This window comes from Octodon degus, unplaced genomic scaffold (assembly GCF_000260255.1).
Source record: "Octodon degus isolate 3935 unplaced genomic scaffold, OctDeg1.0 scaffold00019, whole genome shotgun sequence".
Lineage (NCBI taxonomy): Eukaryota > Metazoa > Chordata > Mammalia > Rodentia > Octodontidae > Octodon > Octodon degus.
Window position 1 is genome coordinate 6,067,127 of NW_004524595.1, and position 17,374 is coordinate 6,084,500.

Genomic DNA, 17,374 nt, shown 5'->3' on the forward strand with positions numbered 1-17,374 from the left:
CGGGAAGCTGTCTCTTCCAGGGACTTTTATAGTGTAAAACCATGTGAGGCTAAGGTAGAGAGAATGGGAACTTGCTTAGGTGGGCAGGAGGTGGGACAAAACTATGGTCAACCAGTGGGATTACATATGGGACAGGGTCTTTTCCTGTTGGGGGTTGGAATGCGGGATAGGATCTCTTTCTTTTGGGGGTTGGGCTAGTGACTCACTTGGGTGTAGACCTAGTTTTAAAGAGAGGAGATGCTAATAGTTGGCTAAAACTGAACTGCTGGGTTTGAGGGAGGGTTTTGTTTTTTTTTTGGTGGGGGGGCTTGCAGGGTTGGGATTTTTTGGCTTCTCTTTCTTGTTTTTAACAGTATATGTCTGCTGGATAAACACATTTCCCATAATCATAATAGCATTTACCCTTAGAATTATCTATTTCCCCTGGCAGGTAAATACTCTGAATAAAGAAATACAATCAGAGTTCATGGAAATCATGAATGAAATCTGGGCTAATGATCAGATCCGAAGTGCAGTCCTTATCTCATCAAAGCCTGGCTGCTTTGTTGCAGGAGCTGATATCAAGTAAGTTAGGAAACTGAAAGTCACCTTGGACCTTGATTAGGCCTATTGAAAAGGAGATAGAAGTAAATTCTCTGAAAGTTGTTTTTATGTGATTTTCATGACTTTAACAAAATAAAAGCGCCTGTTTGTTAAAAGAGCAATGCTTTTTTACCTATCAGACCAGCAAACATTTAAAAGTTTGAAAATATGTGGTAACATGGACTTGGAGAAACAAGTAAGTTATTACCTTCCTAGTGGGAATGTCAGTTGGTGAGCTATCTGGCAGGGTTTAGTCAACTTGGAAATACCTGTGGTCTGATGATGCACCTTCTTCCAGCTGTATATATTCTGAGGAAATCTTACCTTTTCTTCATAAGGACTGGTGCATGAGAGTATTTGGTCATGTGGAGTTTAAAGTAATGAAGAATTTGAAACAAGTGGGGCCAAGGAGATGGCTCAGTAGAATAAGCGCTTCCCTGGCAAGCGCAAGGGTCTGAATAAAATCCCCAGTTCCGCCAAAAAAAAAAAAAAATTGGAACAAGTTAAATATAAGTTAGGGAGATACTTAAGGTACTACAAAATAGATAAAAGTAATTAATTAGATCCACAACATAATGTTAAAACTCAGTGGCGTAATAGTAAGGGATATTTTTTGGGTTTTTGTTTTTAATCTTTTATTTAAGGCAGCTCAGACTCATAGTGATCCTCCTGTCTCAGCCTCCCCAGTGGTGGGATTACAGGCAGGTACCACCACACCCAATTTTGGGGCATGGTAGACCCAGGGTTCTGGGGCTGGCACAGCATGTAGTACCAGGGATTGAACCTGTGTCCTTGTGCTTGCCAGGCAGGCGCTTAGGCCACTGAGCTATGTCCCTAGCCATTTTGGGGGGTTTTTTAGAGGATTTTTTTTGGTTCGTTAGTTGATTTTTCTAGTACCAAAGATTGAAACCAGGACTTTTGTGCTAAGCTATACACCATCCTCTTTTTTTATCTTTTATTTTGAGATAGGATCTTCCTAACTGGCCAAGGTACCCAGCCTGATCTCAAACTTAACATCCTCCTGCCTCAGCCTGTCAGGGCACTTGGATTACAGGTGTGCACTGCCACACCTGGCTTGTAATAATAAATTTTCCAAAAGCAAGTTGTAGAATGTTTCATACAATATGTAGTTTCTATGAATGTCTTCAAACTATACATAAAATAATTCTTTGTATTGTTTCTGGATACAAGTGTAGAGTTGGACTGAATCTGAAAGTGATTGCTTCAGCCAAATGAAGTAGGGAGTAGGCCTTGAACTTACAGATAGAACTTTCCAGATGCAGCCAGTATTTTTTCCCTTTTTAAAATGTAAAAATGTATGACTTTGGGCCGGAAAGATAGCTCAGTAGAATAAGTGCTTGCCTGGCAAGCTCAAGGGCCTGAGTTCAATCCCCGGTTCCGCAAAAAAAAGAAAGAAAAGAAGAAAAATGTATGACTTTATGATTTGTTTATAATTTTTTAAGTGTGTACATAAGGAAGGGAAGTGTTATCTCAGTGTTAATCTAATGGTTTACATTAACAGTTGTTAATTCTGTCAAACTATGGCTATGTAATATATTATTTTGTAATTTAAACAGTGGTAGCTAGGATTGTAGGTTAGTAGTTTGGACTTAAGGTGTTTGTATTTTTTTTTTTTTTGGTGGAACCGGGGATTGAACTCAGGTCCTTGCACTTGCCAGGGAAGTGCTTATTCCACTGAGCCATCTCCCTGGCCCCGGTGTTTGTATATTTTTAAGCCATGCGTCACAACATGTACCCTTTTCTTGTGTACTCATAATAGAATTTATAAATGTTCTGTTTAATGTTTATTTTTTAGAAAAAGCAAAATTATGTATAGCAAAATTATTTCTAACGGGGCCGGGGAGATAGCTCAGGAGAATAAGCACTTGTCTAGTAAGCCCAAGGGCCTGAGTTCAATCCCCAGTTCTGCCAAAAAAAAAAAAAAATCTAGCTCAGTTATTTGAGCCTAATAAGAAACTGACATACCTGGCAGTAGCTACCTATATTCAAAAGAAAGTACTTGTAGGTCTTGTAAGGCCAGCTGAGCAACTCCCAGTAAGACCACAGAAAAATACTAGTCATCCTTCATCAAAGGTAAAAGATCATCATCTTAAATGTGTTCAAAAGCAAAGTAGCAGAGACTGGGTATGGTGGCACATGCCTATAATCTCAGCACTCAGGAAACTGAACCCAGAGGATCACTGTGAATTTTAGGCCTTCCCGGGCTACAGAGTGAGTTCAAGGCCTGCCTGAACTGCATAGTGAAACCCTATCTCAAAAATGAAAAAAAAAAAAAAAAAAAATGGTAGGGGGAGCTGGGGTATAGCTCAGTGGTCTAAGTGCCTGCCTGGCAAGCACAGGGATCTAGGTTTGATCCCCGGCACCTCATGCTGTGTGGCCCCCAGGCACCTAGCCAGCCACAGACACTGGGTGTGGTGGCACACGCACACCTGTAGTCAGAGCCCTGGGGAAGCTGACAGGATGATCACTATAAGTCTAACCTGGGTAGTGAGACCTTGTAGCAAATAAATAACTAAATAAAAAGTTTTAAGAAGGAAAAAGAAACAAAGTAGCAAATGAAACAAAAAATATGGAGTACGTTGTTGTGCCAGACCTTTGTTTTTTAATCATTAAGGGGTCTATTTAAAGATTTTTTTCTTTCTTTCTTCCTGGCTGTCATTTTGATTGCCATTTAATCTGATGGTGAAAAAATGTACCAGGTGATGTTCCTATGTACAAAGCTTTGCAATCAAATGATTTGTTGTAGAAGCAAAAATATATCAAATGACACACCTTTCATTTTCATATTTCATGTTACATATTTCATGTTATATGAAGACTCATTGCCAAACAGGTATATGCTGGGATAAGTGTATACTGGACCAAGTAGTGAATAATATAGCTGGTGGTTTTACCTTTGCTCTTTTCTCTGTTCTTCACTTTTTTGGCTATTTCAGCATGTTAGCAGCATGTAAAACCTCTCAGGAAGCAACTAGAATATCACAGGAAGCACAAAGAATGTTTGAAAAGCTTGAAACGTCCACCAAGCCGATCGTAGCTGCCATCCATGGATCCTGCCTGGGAGGAGGACTTGAGGTACAAACTGTTCGGATCCTTCATTCACCTTCCAGTCCATGGGTGGGATGTGCCAGCTGTAAACCCGCAAGTTGCTGGTACGCATGAACGCAGTTTCAGAGGAGAATCGGATTTCTTTATAGTTAAACTTCTCAATAGGTTTTAATCCTTAACTGTGATAGAGCAAGTCATACAACGTGCACACTAAGGTGAAATGTTTTCATTGATAAATTGAAAAGATTGAGCTGGTTCTCTGTGGTCCAGTTCTAAAAACCTGGTTCAGGTTGCAGGATAAAATTCGAAGGGGAGTCCATTTTCATGTTAAGTCTGGTTGAGTTATGCAAAGCATAACACAGTATATGTTTGAGTTTCCTTTGAGTAGTAAAGATGTAAATGATGAGATGTGGAAAGAGGCGATTCTTAATTAGACTACAAAAGGAGGGGGAAAATAGCATTTATTAAGTATGACTCTCATTCTGGGAGCTGTGCTGGCCACTTCCATATGCTAATGAAGAAAACCTACACCTGGACCTAAAAGGTGGCTACAACTTGATTAACCAGAAAACAATTGAAAAGCCTGTGGTACGTGTGGTACAGTGTGAGCAAAGCAAGGCATAGCAGTGCCTATCGGGAAGCTGTAAAGTACACTTGCTCAAGTGGAGAGGAAGCTCTCTGTATGGCTCAGAGTTTCTTTACCTAAGTCCATATAAGATGTGTTCTCTGGTCTACCAAGAGAGCCCATGGTCTTATGCAGATTTTTTTAAAGGGGACCTGCAACCCAAAAAGATTAATGAAATAAGAGTGTTTTTAGGGCGGCTGAAGGGTAAATTCTTAAAAAGCGCTGAGTGCTAGGGTAACTTAGCACTTCAGCTTATTCTATTCAGTTTACTGAACACAGTTTTGTGCTGTAATTCTTAGACTCGCACAGATCCTAAGACGTTATGAAGTTTTATTTTCTAATGTACTCATTCTTCTATTTGCTTGAAGCTTGCCATTTCATGCCAATACAGAATAGCAACAAAGGACAGAAAAACAGTATTAGGTGTCCCTGAAGTCTTGCTGGGGATCTTACCAGGAGCAGGAGGCACCCAAAGGCTGCCCAGAATGGTGAGTTAAGCTCCTCCTCACTCTCATTCTCATCACCCCCATGAGCTTAGAACCTTAACACATAAATGTCTCTTTAAAAAATAAATAAATGTCCCTTAGATCTATTCCTATTGTAAGAAACACATGATACAGACATTCGTTATAGTTGTAGACTTTGGAAACCAAATAAAATGTGACAGTGTAGGATCAGTGATACTTTGTTTTGTTTGTTTTTTGTTTGTTTGTTTTGCAGAACCGGGGATTGAACTCAGGCCCTTGCGCTTGCCAGGGAAGCACTTATTCCATTGAGCCATCTCCCCGGCCCACAGAGACATTTTTATTCCCAAGACTTTATGTTCCACAAAGTTATTGATGCAAACCTTTGTTAATTTCCGAAGAAGCATAGAGATAAATAAGACACGTCTTGCTTTTTTAAGCTTTTTGGTTTAATCTTTCTTCTCTGCACAATACCAGCTTAGTTTTCTCAGAAGCCTGGGTGCATATGTCGTGATAAATATGAGCAGACCCCATCTCTCATTCTGATTGAGACCATCTCATTGCTGTACTCTGTAGGATAAAAAGAGACACAGTAGGCTTCTGTTTTTTGTTTTTGTTTTTATGTGTTTGGTGCAGGGTCTCATTATGCCCCTCGGACTCATAGTGATCCTGTTTTCAGCCTCCCCAGCACTGGGATTACAGGCATGCACTACCATGTCCCATCTTGGTGGCTGGCTCAGCGCACCCAGGGGTGGGGCTGGCCAAACTTCAATACCTGTGCTTGCCTAAGCAGGTTCTTGGTCCATTGAGCTGTCTTGCCAACCCAGGTTTTTGCATCTTGAAGGAGAGGAAAAGGAGTCAAATGGAGGCCACAGCAATTATAATGTCAAGCTGGACGACCCATTCACCCTCCTAAATTCCCCAACAAAAAGACTTGGCAGAAATACTCTTTGCAGAGAAATTGGTATAAACCAAGCACCAAAGAGAGAATGGTTTTAGTTTTTAAATAATAATGTGTATTCCTTCATAGAACTATCAGGAAGATTTATTGATACCATGAATATGTGTGTGTAGAAAATATTTGCTGAGTTTCTTTTTTTTTTTTTAACTAATTATTATTTGAATGTTGCCAGAAATTTCTTTATTTTTCCCCCCAGTCCCAGTGATTGAACCCACAGGCTCACACATGCTGGGCAAGTTCTCTAGCACTTAACTACATCACCCAGCCCTTTTTAAAAAATGTTATTTCGAGAAAGGATCTCTAAAATTGTTCAAGCTTACCTCAAATTTAAGATCCTCTTGCCTCATCCCCCCAAGTATCTGGGATTATAAGGTATATACCACCACACCCTATTTTAGAATTCACTTTTCTAGTATTCCACATAAGAAGCCCCAGCCTTTTTTTTTTTTTTTTTATACAGTCTCAATGAATTCAGGCTAACCTTGAACTCACTATGTAGCACAGGCTGGCCTTGAAATCATGGCAATCCTCTTGCCTCAACCTCTTGAATGCTGGGATTATAGGCATGCACCACCACACCCAGCCCAAATTCTATTTTGATCCTAAAATTCTTTCTCAAGATTGTCAATCTATTAGGTTTCTCAGTATCTATACTATATAGTTCCAATATAGGAATTTAAAAATATATAAATGATTAAAATAGAAGCTCAGAATACCATAAATGCACAATTTTAGGAAACATGAAGTTTATTCTCCACCTTATTAACTCTGTAAGACAAAACTCCTATATACTGAACTAAAAGAAGAGGTAATACTTTAGCTGGAGATAATCCCAAACCTAATCCCCAAACTAAATGTGTATCAGTATATAAAATTTAACTTAATGCTATGTAACATAAAAATGTGATTTGATTATTTTCATTTTAACATTTACTAACTTAAGGCTTTTTAAATTATAATTGTCATGCTCATTTTTCCTTTATATTTTTGACTCTTGCTTGATGTTAGCTGGGTATACCTGCTGCTTTTGATGTAATGCTGACTGGTAGAAACATCCGTGCAGACAGAGCAAAGAAAATGGGACTGGTTGACCAATTGGTGGAACCCCTGGGTAAGTGTAGCATGTTTCAAAAGTTAGGCCTTGTAACTTATTTCCTCAGAGAATTAATGTCTTAAATAATGGTTAAAGTGAAATTCAAACTCTTAAGAAATGTGTGGGTGTGGGTGTGGGTGTGTGTGTGTGTGTGCAGGGTCTTACTACGCAGCTCAGACTCCTGCTTTCTGTCTCCCTAGTGCTGAGATTACAGGCGTGCACCACCATGCCCAAACTAAGAAATAATATTTTGAGGGATGAAGTTACTGAATCATTTTCAGTATCATACTGGTTTCTATTTAACTTTGTAATTTGGACATTAAGAGTGCAGAACTGAAGTCTTTTTTTAATTTTTAAATTATCTGTATGATTACCTGTTAAAACCTTCCTTCAGTTTTTTTATGTTTTTTTATAATGCAGTACGTATGTATGCAAACCTAATCTAAGAATATTAACAAGACCTACTTGTTGCTTCCTCCCTTACAATTTCTGTCAGAAATAGAAACCAATACTGTTGATTATATGTTAGTCAAATTATTTTTTTCTTTTTGTATTTTAATATAGGGTCTACAGGGTCTCACTACATAGATTGGACTTATAGTAATCCGCCTGTGTTCAGCCTCCCACAAGCTGGGATTACAGGCGCATGCCATCATGCCCAGTTTCATTCGCTGTCTCAGTGCACCCCGGGGGCAGGGCCAGCATGGCATGCCAGGGATTGAACCCCAGTGACCGCATCCGCCTAAGCAGGCACTTTAATCCGCTGAATTATTTGACCAGCCCTAAAGTCTTTTTTTCTTTTTTTTAATTCTTACATTTTTTAAAAAATCAACATTGAAGTATTATTTTCATAGTTTATAAACTTTAATCTACCATTTGAATTTTGCCATCTATGTAATGATATACACACTACAGTCAAAAGGTAGGGCACTGCTAGTATATAGTTTTTGTGTCTTAGCATAATGCTTTTGAAATGCATCTGTGCTATTGCATGAGTGTTGCTGAGTGTTATTCCATCGTGTAACACTCACTGTGTGCTGTAGTATGCTTATCCATTCACTGAGTGGGTGACACTGGAGGTTTTTTCTTATTTGGGCCTATTCTGAATGAAGCCTCAGAATAGGTTTCATGGATGCGTAAGTCTTTACTCCTCATAAAGTCTTTGAATATTTGTTTCATTTCTGTTTAATAAATAAATATTAAAGAGTAGATTTTCTGTCCCATATGACTGATGCATTCAGCTTTTAAGAATTACCAGCCTAGTTTCCCAGAGTGGTTATGTCCGTTTGAATTCTCACCAGCAGCCTATAAAAGTTCTAATTGCCTACCACTTTTACATGGCTACTCTTTTTTGTGGTACTGGGGGTCAGACCAGGGACTCTCAACCGCTGAATTACAGCTCTAGCCCTATGTTGTTACGTGATGTTATATCATGTTATTCAAGGTCTCATTAAATTGTTCAGATGGCACCTGAACTTGTAATCTTATACAGCCTCCCCAGATTCTGAGAATACAGGTATGTGCCATGCACCCCGCTGATCTGTCTTTTTAGTTTTAGACATTCTAATAGGAGTATTGTAATACTTCATTGTCACTTTACATTTTATGGTCATATTGAGTAGCTTATGTTTATTTGCACTTGATGTGTCTTCTTTGATAAAGTGACTGTTCAGATCCTTTTCCCCATTTCATTTGATTTTTTTCTTACTATCAAGATTTCAAATTTCTTTATATATCAGGATATAAGTTCTGTATCAACTATGTGATATGCAATAGTTGTTCTGTAACCCAAGATGGCAGTGATTTTTCTCCTATACTTTCCACTGTAACTTTTCTAGTTTTGACTCTTACATTTTGATCTGTTCTCCATTGCAAGTTAATGTTTCTATGTGGTGTGAAGTAAGGATTGAGTCTTTTTTTATTCTTTGCGCTTGTGAATATCCAAATGTTCTCCTACCAGTTGCTGAGAAGACAATTCTTCCTTGGTGAATTATTTTGGCTTGTTCAAAAATCAATTGAGGGTCCATCAAGATAGCTCAGCAGACTTGAAGTACCTGCTTAGGCACATTCAGGGACCGCAGTTCGATCCCTGACACCACATCCTGCGCCAGCCCTGCCCCTAGGGTGGGCTGAGCCAGCCAGAGTCCAAGCGTACTGGTATACACCTGTAATCCCAGCGCTGGGAAGGCTGAAAGCAGGAGGATCACCACAAGACCGAGCTGCGCGGTGATCAGTTGGCCCTGTATGTTTAAATCATTAATCTGGATTTCCTAGGCACTGTCACATGGTCTTCATTATTGTCTTTTTTTATAGTAAATTGTGAAATCAGGCATTATAGACATCCCACTTGGTTTTCTTCTTTCACAGTTATTTTGGATATAATAGTTTCTTTGTGCTTCCATATAAATTTTATAATCATCTTGTCCCTATCTACAAAGCTGCCTGTTAAGGCAGTGATTCGAATTGCATTGAAACAATTTAGGAAGAATTGACATCTTTAAAAGTCATTTTATCAGAATCATCTCTGTTTATTAAATAAACAAAATTCTGAATAAAATGACTTGGAATCTGTTTATTGAAGTCTTGTATTTCTCAGCATTGTTTTATACCTCTGGATGAACAGGTTAGTTTGTACGGTTTTTGAGACAGGGTCTCACTGTGTAGCCCAGGCTGCCGTCAAACTCACAGCAGTTCTCCTGCCTTGGCCTCTGAGTGCCAGAATTACAGGCTTTCACCACCACACCTGGCTGATGAATGGCTTTTGAACACATTTTTGGTGTGATGTGGTGTTGTGTGGTGTGTGTGGTTTGGTTTTTTTGAGACAGTCTCACCATGTAACTGACCTCTAATTCACAGCAATCTTCCTGCCTCGATCTCGCAAGTGCTGGGATTATAGGTATGCACCAACACACCTGGCTTTGAATGCATTTGTAAAATTTATACCTAGATATTTGAAACTTTGAAATCATTTTGTACAATTTTTGTTGTTTGTAACACTAGAGATGGAACCTAGGGCTTTCTGCATGCTAACCTTGTACTCTATCATTGAGTTATACCCCCAGCCCATTAAGCTTTTTTTTTACTTTCATTTCTCATTAATACATATAGAAATGTAGTTGATTTCTGTATTTAAATCGTACATACTGTTGTTTTGCAAAACATTAGTTTCTATTAGTTTCTCATCGGTGTGTGTGTGTGTGTGTGTTTGCTTTTTGAGAGGGGTGGGGTGCTTTCCTCAGGATTTTCTGTATGTTGTCTATGCATAGTTTGTCTTTGCAATCTGGATGTCATTTATTTCTGACTTACTGCAATGGCTAAGACCTTTGTACAGTATTGGATAGAAAGGATAAAAGCAGATATTAACTTGTTCCCAGTTTTAGGAGGAACCATCACCATTAAGCATGATGGTAAAGGAGCCACGTGTGGTGGCACACACCTGTAATTCCAGCACTTGGGAGGCTGAGGCAGGAGGATCATTGGAAGTTCAAATCAGCCTGGGCTACAAAGTGAGCTCAAAGCCAGTTAACTGCACTGTAGATTTTTCTTGTATGCTCTTGTCTCAGTTACCTTTCTCTCATTGCTGGGACAAAATACCTGACACCCAAAATTAAAGAAAGAAAGATGTATTTAGCTCACAGTTTGTGGAGGTTTCAGTCCATATTCGGCTGGCTTTAAGGCTGAGAAACATGGCACAAGAGCTACAGTTCAAGACAGCAAAGCAACAAGAGCAAAGGGAGCAGCAGCAGCAGCCTCTCTCCTTTGCACATATTAAGCAAACTACCCTGGGGTGGGGGAGTAGGACTCACACAGTGTCCATGCCCTCCTCTTGCACAGGATGAGAATGTTTACAAAGTAAGAGCCTACTGAGTCACTTAAACTTTTAAACTTTTCAAGTTGACATGGTGTGTCAACCAGTACAGCTCTTTATCCTGTTGAAGTTGTCTTTATAATTTATTTAGAATGGGTGTTGAATTTTCCCTATTCTGCATCTGCTGAGACACTTGGTCGGGGGGGGGGGTCTCTTCTCTCATCTGCCACCACACCCAGCTGATTCCTTTATTTACTGAGAGAAAATTTAACTCCTAAGTGCACTCTCCTTGTTTTAATTCTTTTATATTCTATAATGATGTCTTTCTCTGTCTTTTTGAGACAGGGTTTTACTATGCAGTTCACTTTGTAGCCCAGGCTGACCTTAAACTCAGAGCAGTCCTCCTGCCTCAACTTCCCTAATGCTAGAATTCTCTTTGGTTTCTGATTTACTAGTTTATGATTATGGTCTTTGTCACATTTATAAAATATCTTCAGACAAAAACATGGATTAACAAAGAGATCATGATCTAGCCAAGTTGATCCATTCAAAGACAACAGTCTACCCCCTTTCAGTCTGACACCCATAAAGATGTCAAACTATACTTAATCCCCAAATAGACAATAAGAGTCTGTGTTGGGGCTGGAGAGATGGCTCAGTGGTCTAAAGCCCTACTTGGAACAAGCTTGGCAAAGCACAGGGACCGCAGTTCAATCCCCCAGCACCGCATGCCAGCCAGCCGCGCCCCCTGGTGGGCTGAGCTGGCCACACACACACACACACACACACACACACACAATAAATGTTAAAGTTTAAAAAAAATTAAAAAAAAAAAAAGAGAGAGTCTGTGTTACTTTCACTTGACATAATGCAAGTGTCCTAAATAGAACCAAAATAACACTAATCTTGCAACGTCTCTGGTTAAAATTCACTCTTCTGTAATATTCTGTAATTAAATGCTGTGATAATAAAGTTAACTGTTGATACGTTTTAGATGAAAAGAAGATAGAGAAGAAAACACAAATATTTGATGAATTACATATAGATATTTGTAGCAAATATAACCATTAGAGTAACTATTTCTGGCCAGTGCTCAACTGCTGTAGACAAAGGCTAAGCTGTCTAGTGTCAAAGTAACCAATTAAAGCAACAACCCAAAATGAAAATAATTGACACTTTTAATGGTAATCACTTCACTCTGTCATTGTGACAATGTGCTTTTAATCCCAGTACTCTGAGAGGCTGAGGCAAAAAGTTCAAACTCAGCCTGAGCAAGATAGTGACTTAGACCCTGTATCAAAGTAAAAAGTGCTGGGAATGTAGCACAATGCAAAAGCCTTGATCCCCTATACCACAAAAATAAAAAATAATAATTACTGTGCTTCAGCATTTTGTGCAGAAGGCTAAACCTGGAGTAAGCATCGACTCTGGCACCTCATTCCATTTCCTGTACAGGAGCAGGGCTTAGGGGCTTACACATGAGTGACAGTCATCTCACTGTTGAAGAAGCCCTACACCAAAGCCTCCTGTAGCTTTCTGGACCTTAGGAGAAGGGGAAGTAGGGAATGGGGAAAGTCTTTCAGACTTCCTTCCTACCCTGACCTTTGGCCCCATATAAAGAGACCCAGGAGTGAAGGTGTCTGACTAGGAATGGAATAGGTGTGACAGCATAGGCAGCCCAGGAGACCAGAATCCTTGACTGCTCCTTCCTTAAGGACCATGAAATGCTGGCTGCACGCCAAATGTGCTATAGGGAGGACAGAATTTCTCCTACCCATGTCTTCCTCACTTGGCCTTCAGAAAGTACCTCAGCTGGTCATGATTCTTTGCCTGGCAAGGACACCTTTATTGATAAAAGGTCTAGGTCACTAACAGTCCTTTGTGGAATTGACTGTAGATTTCCATTGAGTAATCATAGGGCAAGGACCTGGGAGATAACTCAGCAGCTTAAGAGCCTGCCTGGCAAGCGCAAGTCCTGAGTTCAATCTCCAGTACCACCAAAAAAAAAAAAAAAAAAAAATCACAGTGCATGTTAGTATAGAGTCCTGGACCTATAAGTCCTGTGTATTAAAAGCTGATTTAGATACAGAGTCCTGGAGGGCCTTGATTTAACCCTGCAAAATATCACAACTTAGCTGGTACTCTGAGCCTGTGGGGAGCATTGTAGAACCTGTGTGTTTCTTGGGCAGAGCCCCAACTGCTACAGTACAGTTATTGTGAAGTGAGTTTCTTTGTAGAAGCAGTGCTATGTTGAATACCACAATGGACAGTAAAAGTTCTCTCAGCCCACAAATGACAGTTTTGTAAGAATTGCCTGCCAATAAGGCAAATCTCTAGCATCTGTTCTTCTCTATTCTGGTGCCCTTTCTATGACAGCAGAAGTGCAGTATAAAGAGCTACCCTCAGGGTAGCTGCCACATCAGCCTGGGGAGTCTCCATGTGAGGGGTGCAGTGTTGTCTCTGCTGCTGGCTGATTGAGCAGCTGCCATTGACTATAACCAGGTCCTGCCATAAGCTCATGAGTAACCTGCATACCTGTCCTCCTGTGCCTATTTCATTCATAACACAGTGGAGGGGGCCTGCCCCTTAGCTCAGTTCTTTAAGTGGCTGCTTCAATAAAGCAGTCAGGCTCAGGTTGCTGGGGTTCGATCCCCACAACTCAAGCCAGCCAAACCTGCCCTGAAGGCATTCGGAGCAAAAAAAAAAAAAATCCTTCATAACACAATGGAACAAATGACTAGAAAAGACAGGGTAGAAGCCATAATAACTAGCCAGCCTATCCACTTAATAGTTGAAATCACCCTTAGGTGAATATTCATGTAGACCACAATCTGTTCACGTTATTTGCCTACTCAGAATTTTGTCCTCATACCTGTTCCCCCTGTTCCCCAAGTGTCTTTGTGTTTTGTTTGCTGATGTTGCTCTAACCAGATACCACTGATAAGTAGTTTAAACAGCAGCAACAAAATAACTTATTTCCCACAGCAGCAACAAAATAACTTATTATAGTTCTGGAAGCCAGAAATATAAGATCAGATGGCAACAGTTTCCATTCCTTCTGAGGCTTCTTTTCCTTGCCTTGCTGCCTTCTTCCTCCTCAGTGTCTGCACATGGTCTTTCCAATTCACGCACATGCACATTCTTGTGTCTGTGCATCCAGACTTCTCTTGTGGCACAGACTGGATTAGGGTTACCCTGATAGCCTCATTTTAACTTAATCACCTCTTTAAGTATTTTATCTCCCAATATAGTCATGTTCTAAGATACTGGGGTTAGATCTTCAACTTACAGATTTTGACAGGGCATAGTTCAATCCCAAATACCTTGTTACCGAGGTTTCTTCCATGTTCCTGGCTGTATAGCCAAACCACTGATCATCAGGCCTTTCTGACCCTTTCTCTTCAGCACCTAAGCCCCCTTAGAGCTCTAAAAACACTCCAGGGAGAACTAGCTTTCCACTTGGTTTTTTTTTTTTTTTAGTTTCTGTTTCAGTGCACATGACAACTGAGATTCTGGTAGTTTTACTTTCCCACAATAGCAAGGCCAGTCTTCGGCTCATACTTGAAAACATCACATACCCGCAGGAAGAAAACAAGCAGCAGTGCCAGTTCACTGGCAATAGGCTCCTCCCACTGTGGAGCTTTAGTTTATGTGGGCCTCATACTGCCCCAGCCTTCACTGTCTTTGCACGTGATTTTATTGTTTATTCATTTTTTTCCCCAGTTTTTTAGTAAGAGTGCTGGCCACAAGTGATGCTGCATCCTACAGAAGCGGTAGGCAGGATAAAAGGTCCTTTTTGTCTACCTAGAGCACACGTCACATTCTTGTTCAGTGCTGGTCCCATCTTAGAGTCCAAGTGTGTGACTGCCACCTGCCTATCTCTGGCCGGAAATAGAAGGCCATGGTGGAGCCTTCTGACTTTGGCATGCCTGGGTTTTGCCTGCATGGGACAATGTGAGCTTATTGGCATTCAGTCTGCTGCCATTGTTTTTACAGGACCAGGAGTCAAACCTCCAGAGGAACGGACAATTGAATACCTGGAGGAAGTTGCAGTTACATTTGCCAAAGGACTAGCTGATAAGAAGATCACACCAGTGAGAAACAAAGGATTGGTAGAAAGTGAGTATCTTGTTAAAGAACAGAGCTGCTTTCTTTAGCATTTAATTATATTTGCTATTGAAAAAATACATGTGTCATTTATTCTAAGTGTAAAGTCAACCTTAAGAAGTATCACAGTGATGCTATAGGATCAAGTCCTTAACTTTATTACCCTTTAAAATCTGAGACAGGGTCTCGATAAGTAGTCCAAGCTGACCTTGAACTCACTGTATAGCTCAGGCTGGCTTCACACTTGCAGCAATCTTTTTGCCTCACCCTTCTGAATGCTGTGATTATAGGCTTGCACCATCACACCTGGCTAAATTTTTTTTAACTTTTTATTTTGGAAAATTTTAAACATGTACTCAATGCCTAGCTTTGACATTTATCAGCTAATTCACATACATTTGAGCAAGCATAGGAACCAGGGTTCTATCCCCGGCGCCACTTGTCTTGCCGGCCCTACCCCCAGGCGCACTGAGCCAACCACCAAGTCTAGGCGTGGTGGTGCATGCCTTTAATTCCAGTTCTGGGGAGGCTAAAAACAGAAGGATCACTACAAATCTGAGACCCTGCGTAGTGAGACCCTGTACCAAATACATAATTTAAATAAACTATATTTGAAATAGTACATAGGTTGACATTTAGATGTTTGTAGTAGAATGGAAAGCAAATATATACCTGGAATTGCTGCATTTTTATGAAGTTCACAAAACAAACGAGGTCAAGTTCTTTCCGGTAGGTGTCTAAAAAGCATTTTACCTTCCAGAACTGACATCATACGCCATGAGTATCCCATTTGTCAGGCAACAGGTTTACAAAAAAGTGGAAGAAAAAGTGCGAAAGCAGACCAAAGGCCTTTATCCTGCACCTCTGAAAATAATTGATGTGAGTCTCACGCTTTCCACCCACCCTCATCATATGCCCTGCCCTTCTGTAGAGCAATACCCTACTGCCATTCTGACCATGCATGTCAGTACTAAAGTTCTTAACTCTGCTATTGAAGTACCAACTAACATAAGGGAAAGCTAGAAGGACTCATGTAAAGTGATAAGTTTGGGGAAAATAATGCTAGACATACTCATTGGTTGTTGAGTTGTTGAAGTTGTCAGTAAGAAAGCAAGAAAGTAATGTTGGCATAACCACGCCAGTAAAATATTGGACTTTAAAAGGCAGTTGACACAAAATGAATGGCTGACTTCTGTCATCAGCCAAAGGCACTGTCAGTACCTGAAGCCCATCAGAGTTTTCCCCGTTGCTGTAATTGCTAACATGGAATGATGCAGAGAAATTTAGAATTGCTCAAAGGGGGTGATTAAGATGGTCACAGGGCTGAAGTAACCTTTGCTAGTAGACCTCAAAATGTAAAACTTCAGGATGGAAAGTCCACATTTAAGAGAGCATACAATGAGACTTCAAATTAAAGAATATATCAGTTGACAAATGTATTATGAACAGAAGACATCAAATTACATAAAATATGAAACATGGAGTAGGTGTGTAACTCGGTAATAGAACACCTGCCTAGCATATGCAAAGCCTTGGGTTCCAGCCCTAGTACCACAAAAAGTGAAATTAAAGTATGAAACATGATCCCCTGCCTGTGTTCATCTCACATTGTGGGCTGGGGAGGTCAGCTCTACCCTCGTGGTAATGAAGACAGCTGTGTAAAAGACAAGGCAACGTAAGATTAATGCCAGCCAATTAGGACTGGAAAATTGCTAATTGCACAGAGGAGGGAGCTAGAGTGGTCAGGAAAAGCCTCACAGGAGCTGACTTGAGCCCCCAAAGTGAATGGAGGGTGTGTGAAGAGAAGACATTGCTGACCAGGTAGGCGTTTGGGGCAGTTCTGGAAACTCCAAAGCACAAGGCTTCGCAGAGCATTTAGAGAGACCAACGTCTATGAGTAGTGAGTGATGAATTAGTCTATAGAAAAACAGATCAAAGCTAAGGTGGGGAAGGTTGGCAGTAACGAGCTGAGAGATTTCACTTTGTCCTATGGAGATGGTAGACATCCATTTCCATGGTAGTATGTAAAAACGTAGAGAGACAAAGTAGAAAAGTAAATTAGCCAGCACTCTTAATCACTTAGGCTTGAAGCTTGAATAACTGAGACACGACAGTAAAAGTAAGGAAGCAGCAAGAAACTTGCTGCAAATATAGATTAAGAATGAAGTTTATATGGCCTGAATGTAGATATTATAGGGAATTACAGTAATAGTAGTTGAGACAGAAGTTAAAGTTAAGAATGCAAATTTTTGTGTCATTTCCATAATGATGAATGAGTTTAAGATTGTCTGTCCTTTATACCTGCCATCGCGCATAGGATACTACTTATCCTGGGTGGAATATTTAACTTCATAGAGTTGATTAATGTGATAAATTAGATCATGCCTCTGAGGAAGAAAGTGTAGAAAAGAATGTAATGAAAGTGGAGGCTGAGGGTCTGCCTGTCTCTGGAGAAAGAAAGGAAGTAGAGTGGGCCACGTACATGAGCCTTCTCTTTCCTTCTACCTCTGTTTCAGGCTAGGTGCATTGGTTACTTGAGAAGTGGAAAGATAGGTCACTTAGAGCAGCCAGCCACTCAGTCCTGTCCTTCTCACAGATCTAAACCATTGACCCTCTGTTTGAAGTCTAACAATGCTGCTGATTTTATTCAATGTTAATGGTACAT

General features: G+C 40.2%; 1 protein-coding gene across 1 annotated transcript in view; it reads left to right on the forward strand.

Moving 5' to 3' along the window:
• The window catches only part of Hadha (hydroxyacyl-CoA dehydrogenase trifunctional multienzyme complex subunit alpha), a 48,888-nt gene that overhangs the window by 11,806 nt on the left and 19,708 nt on the right, over positions 1–17,374 (forward strand). Inside the window, exons 4-9 of the mRNA XM_004627437.2 lie at positions 431–564; positions 3,540–3,678; positions 4,645–4,764; positions 6,710–6,812; positions 14,599–14,721; positions 15,470–15,592. Coding sequence (XP_004627494.1) covers positions 431–564; positions 3,540–3,678; positions 4,645–4,764; positions 6,710–6,812; positions 14,599–14,721; positions 15,470–15,592 — 742 coding nt within the window. The remainder of the gene's footprint in view (positions 1–430; positions 565–3,539; positions 3,679–4,644; positions 4,765–6,709; positions 6,813–14,598; positions 14,722–15,469; positions 15,593–17,374) is intronic.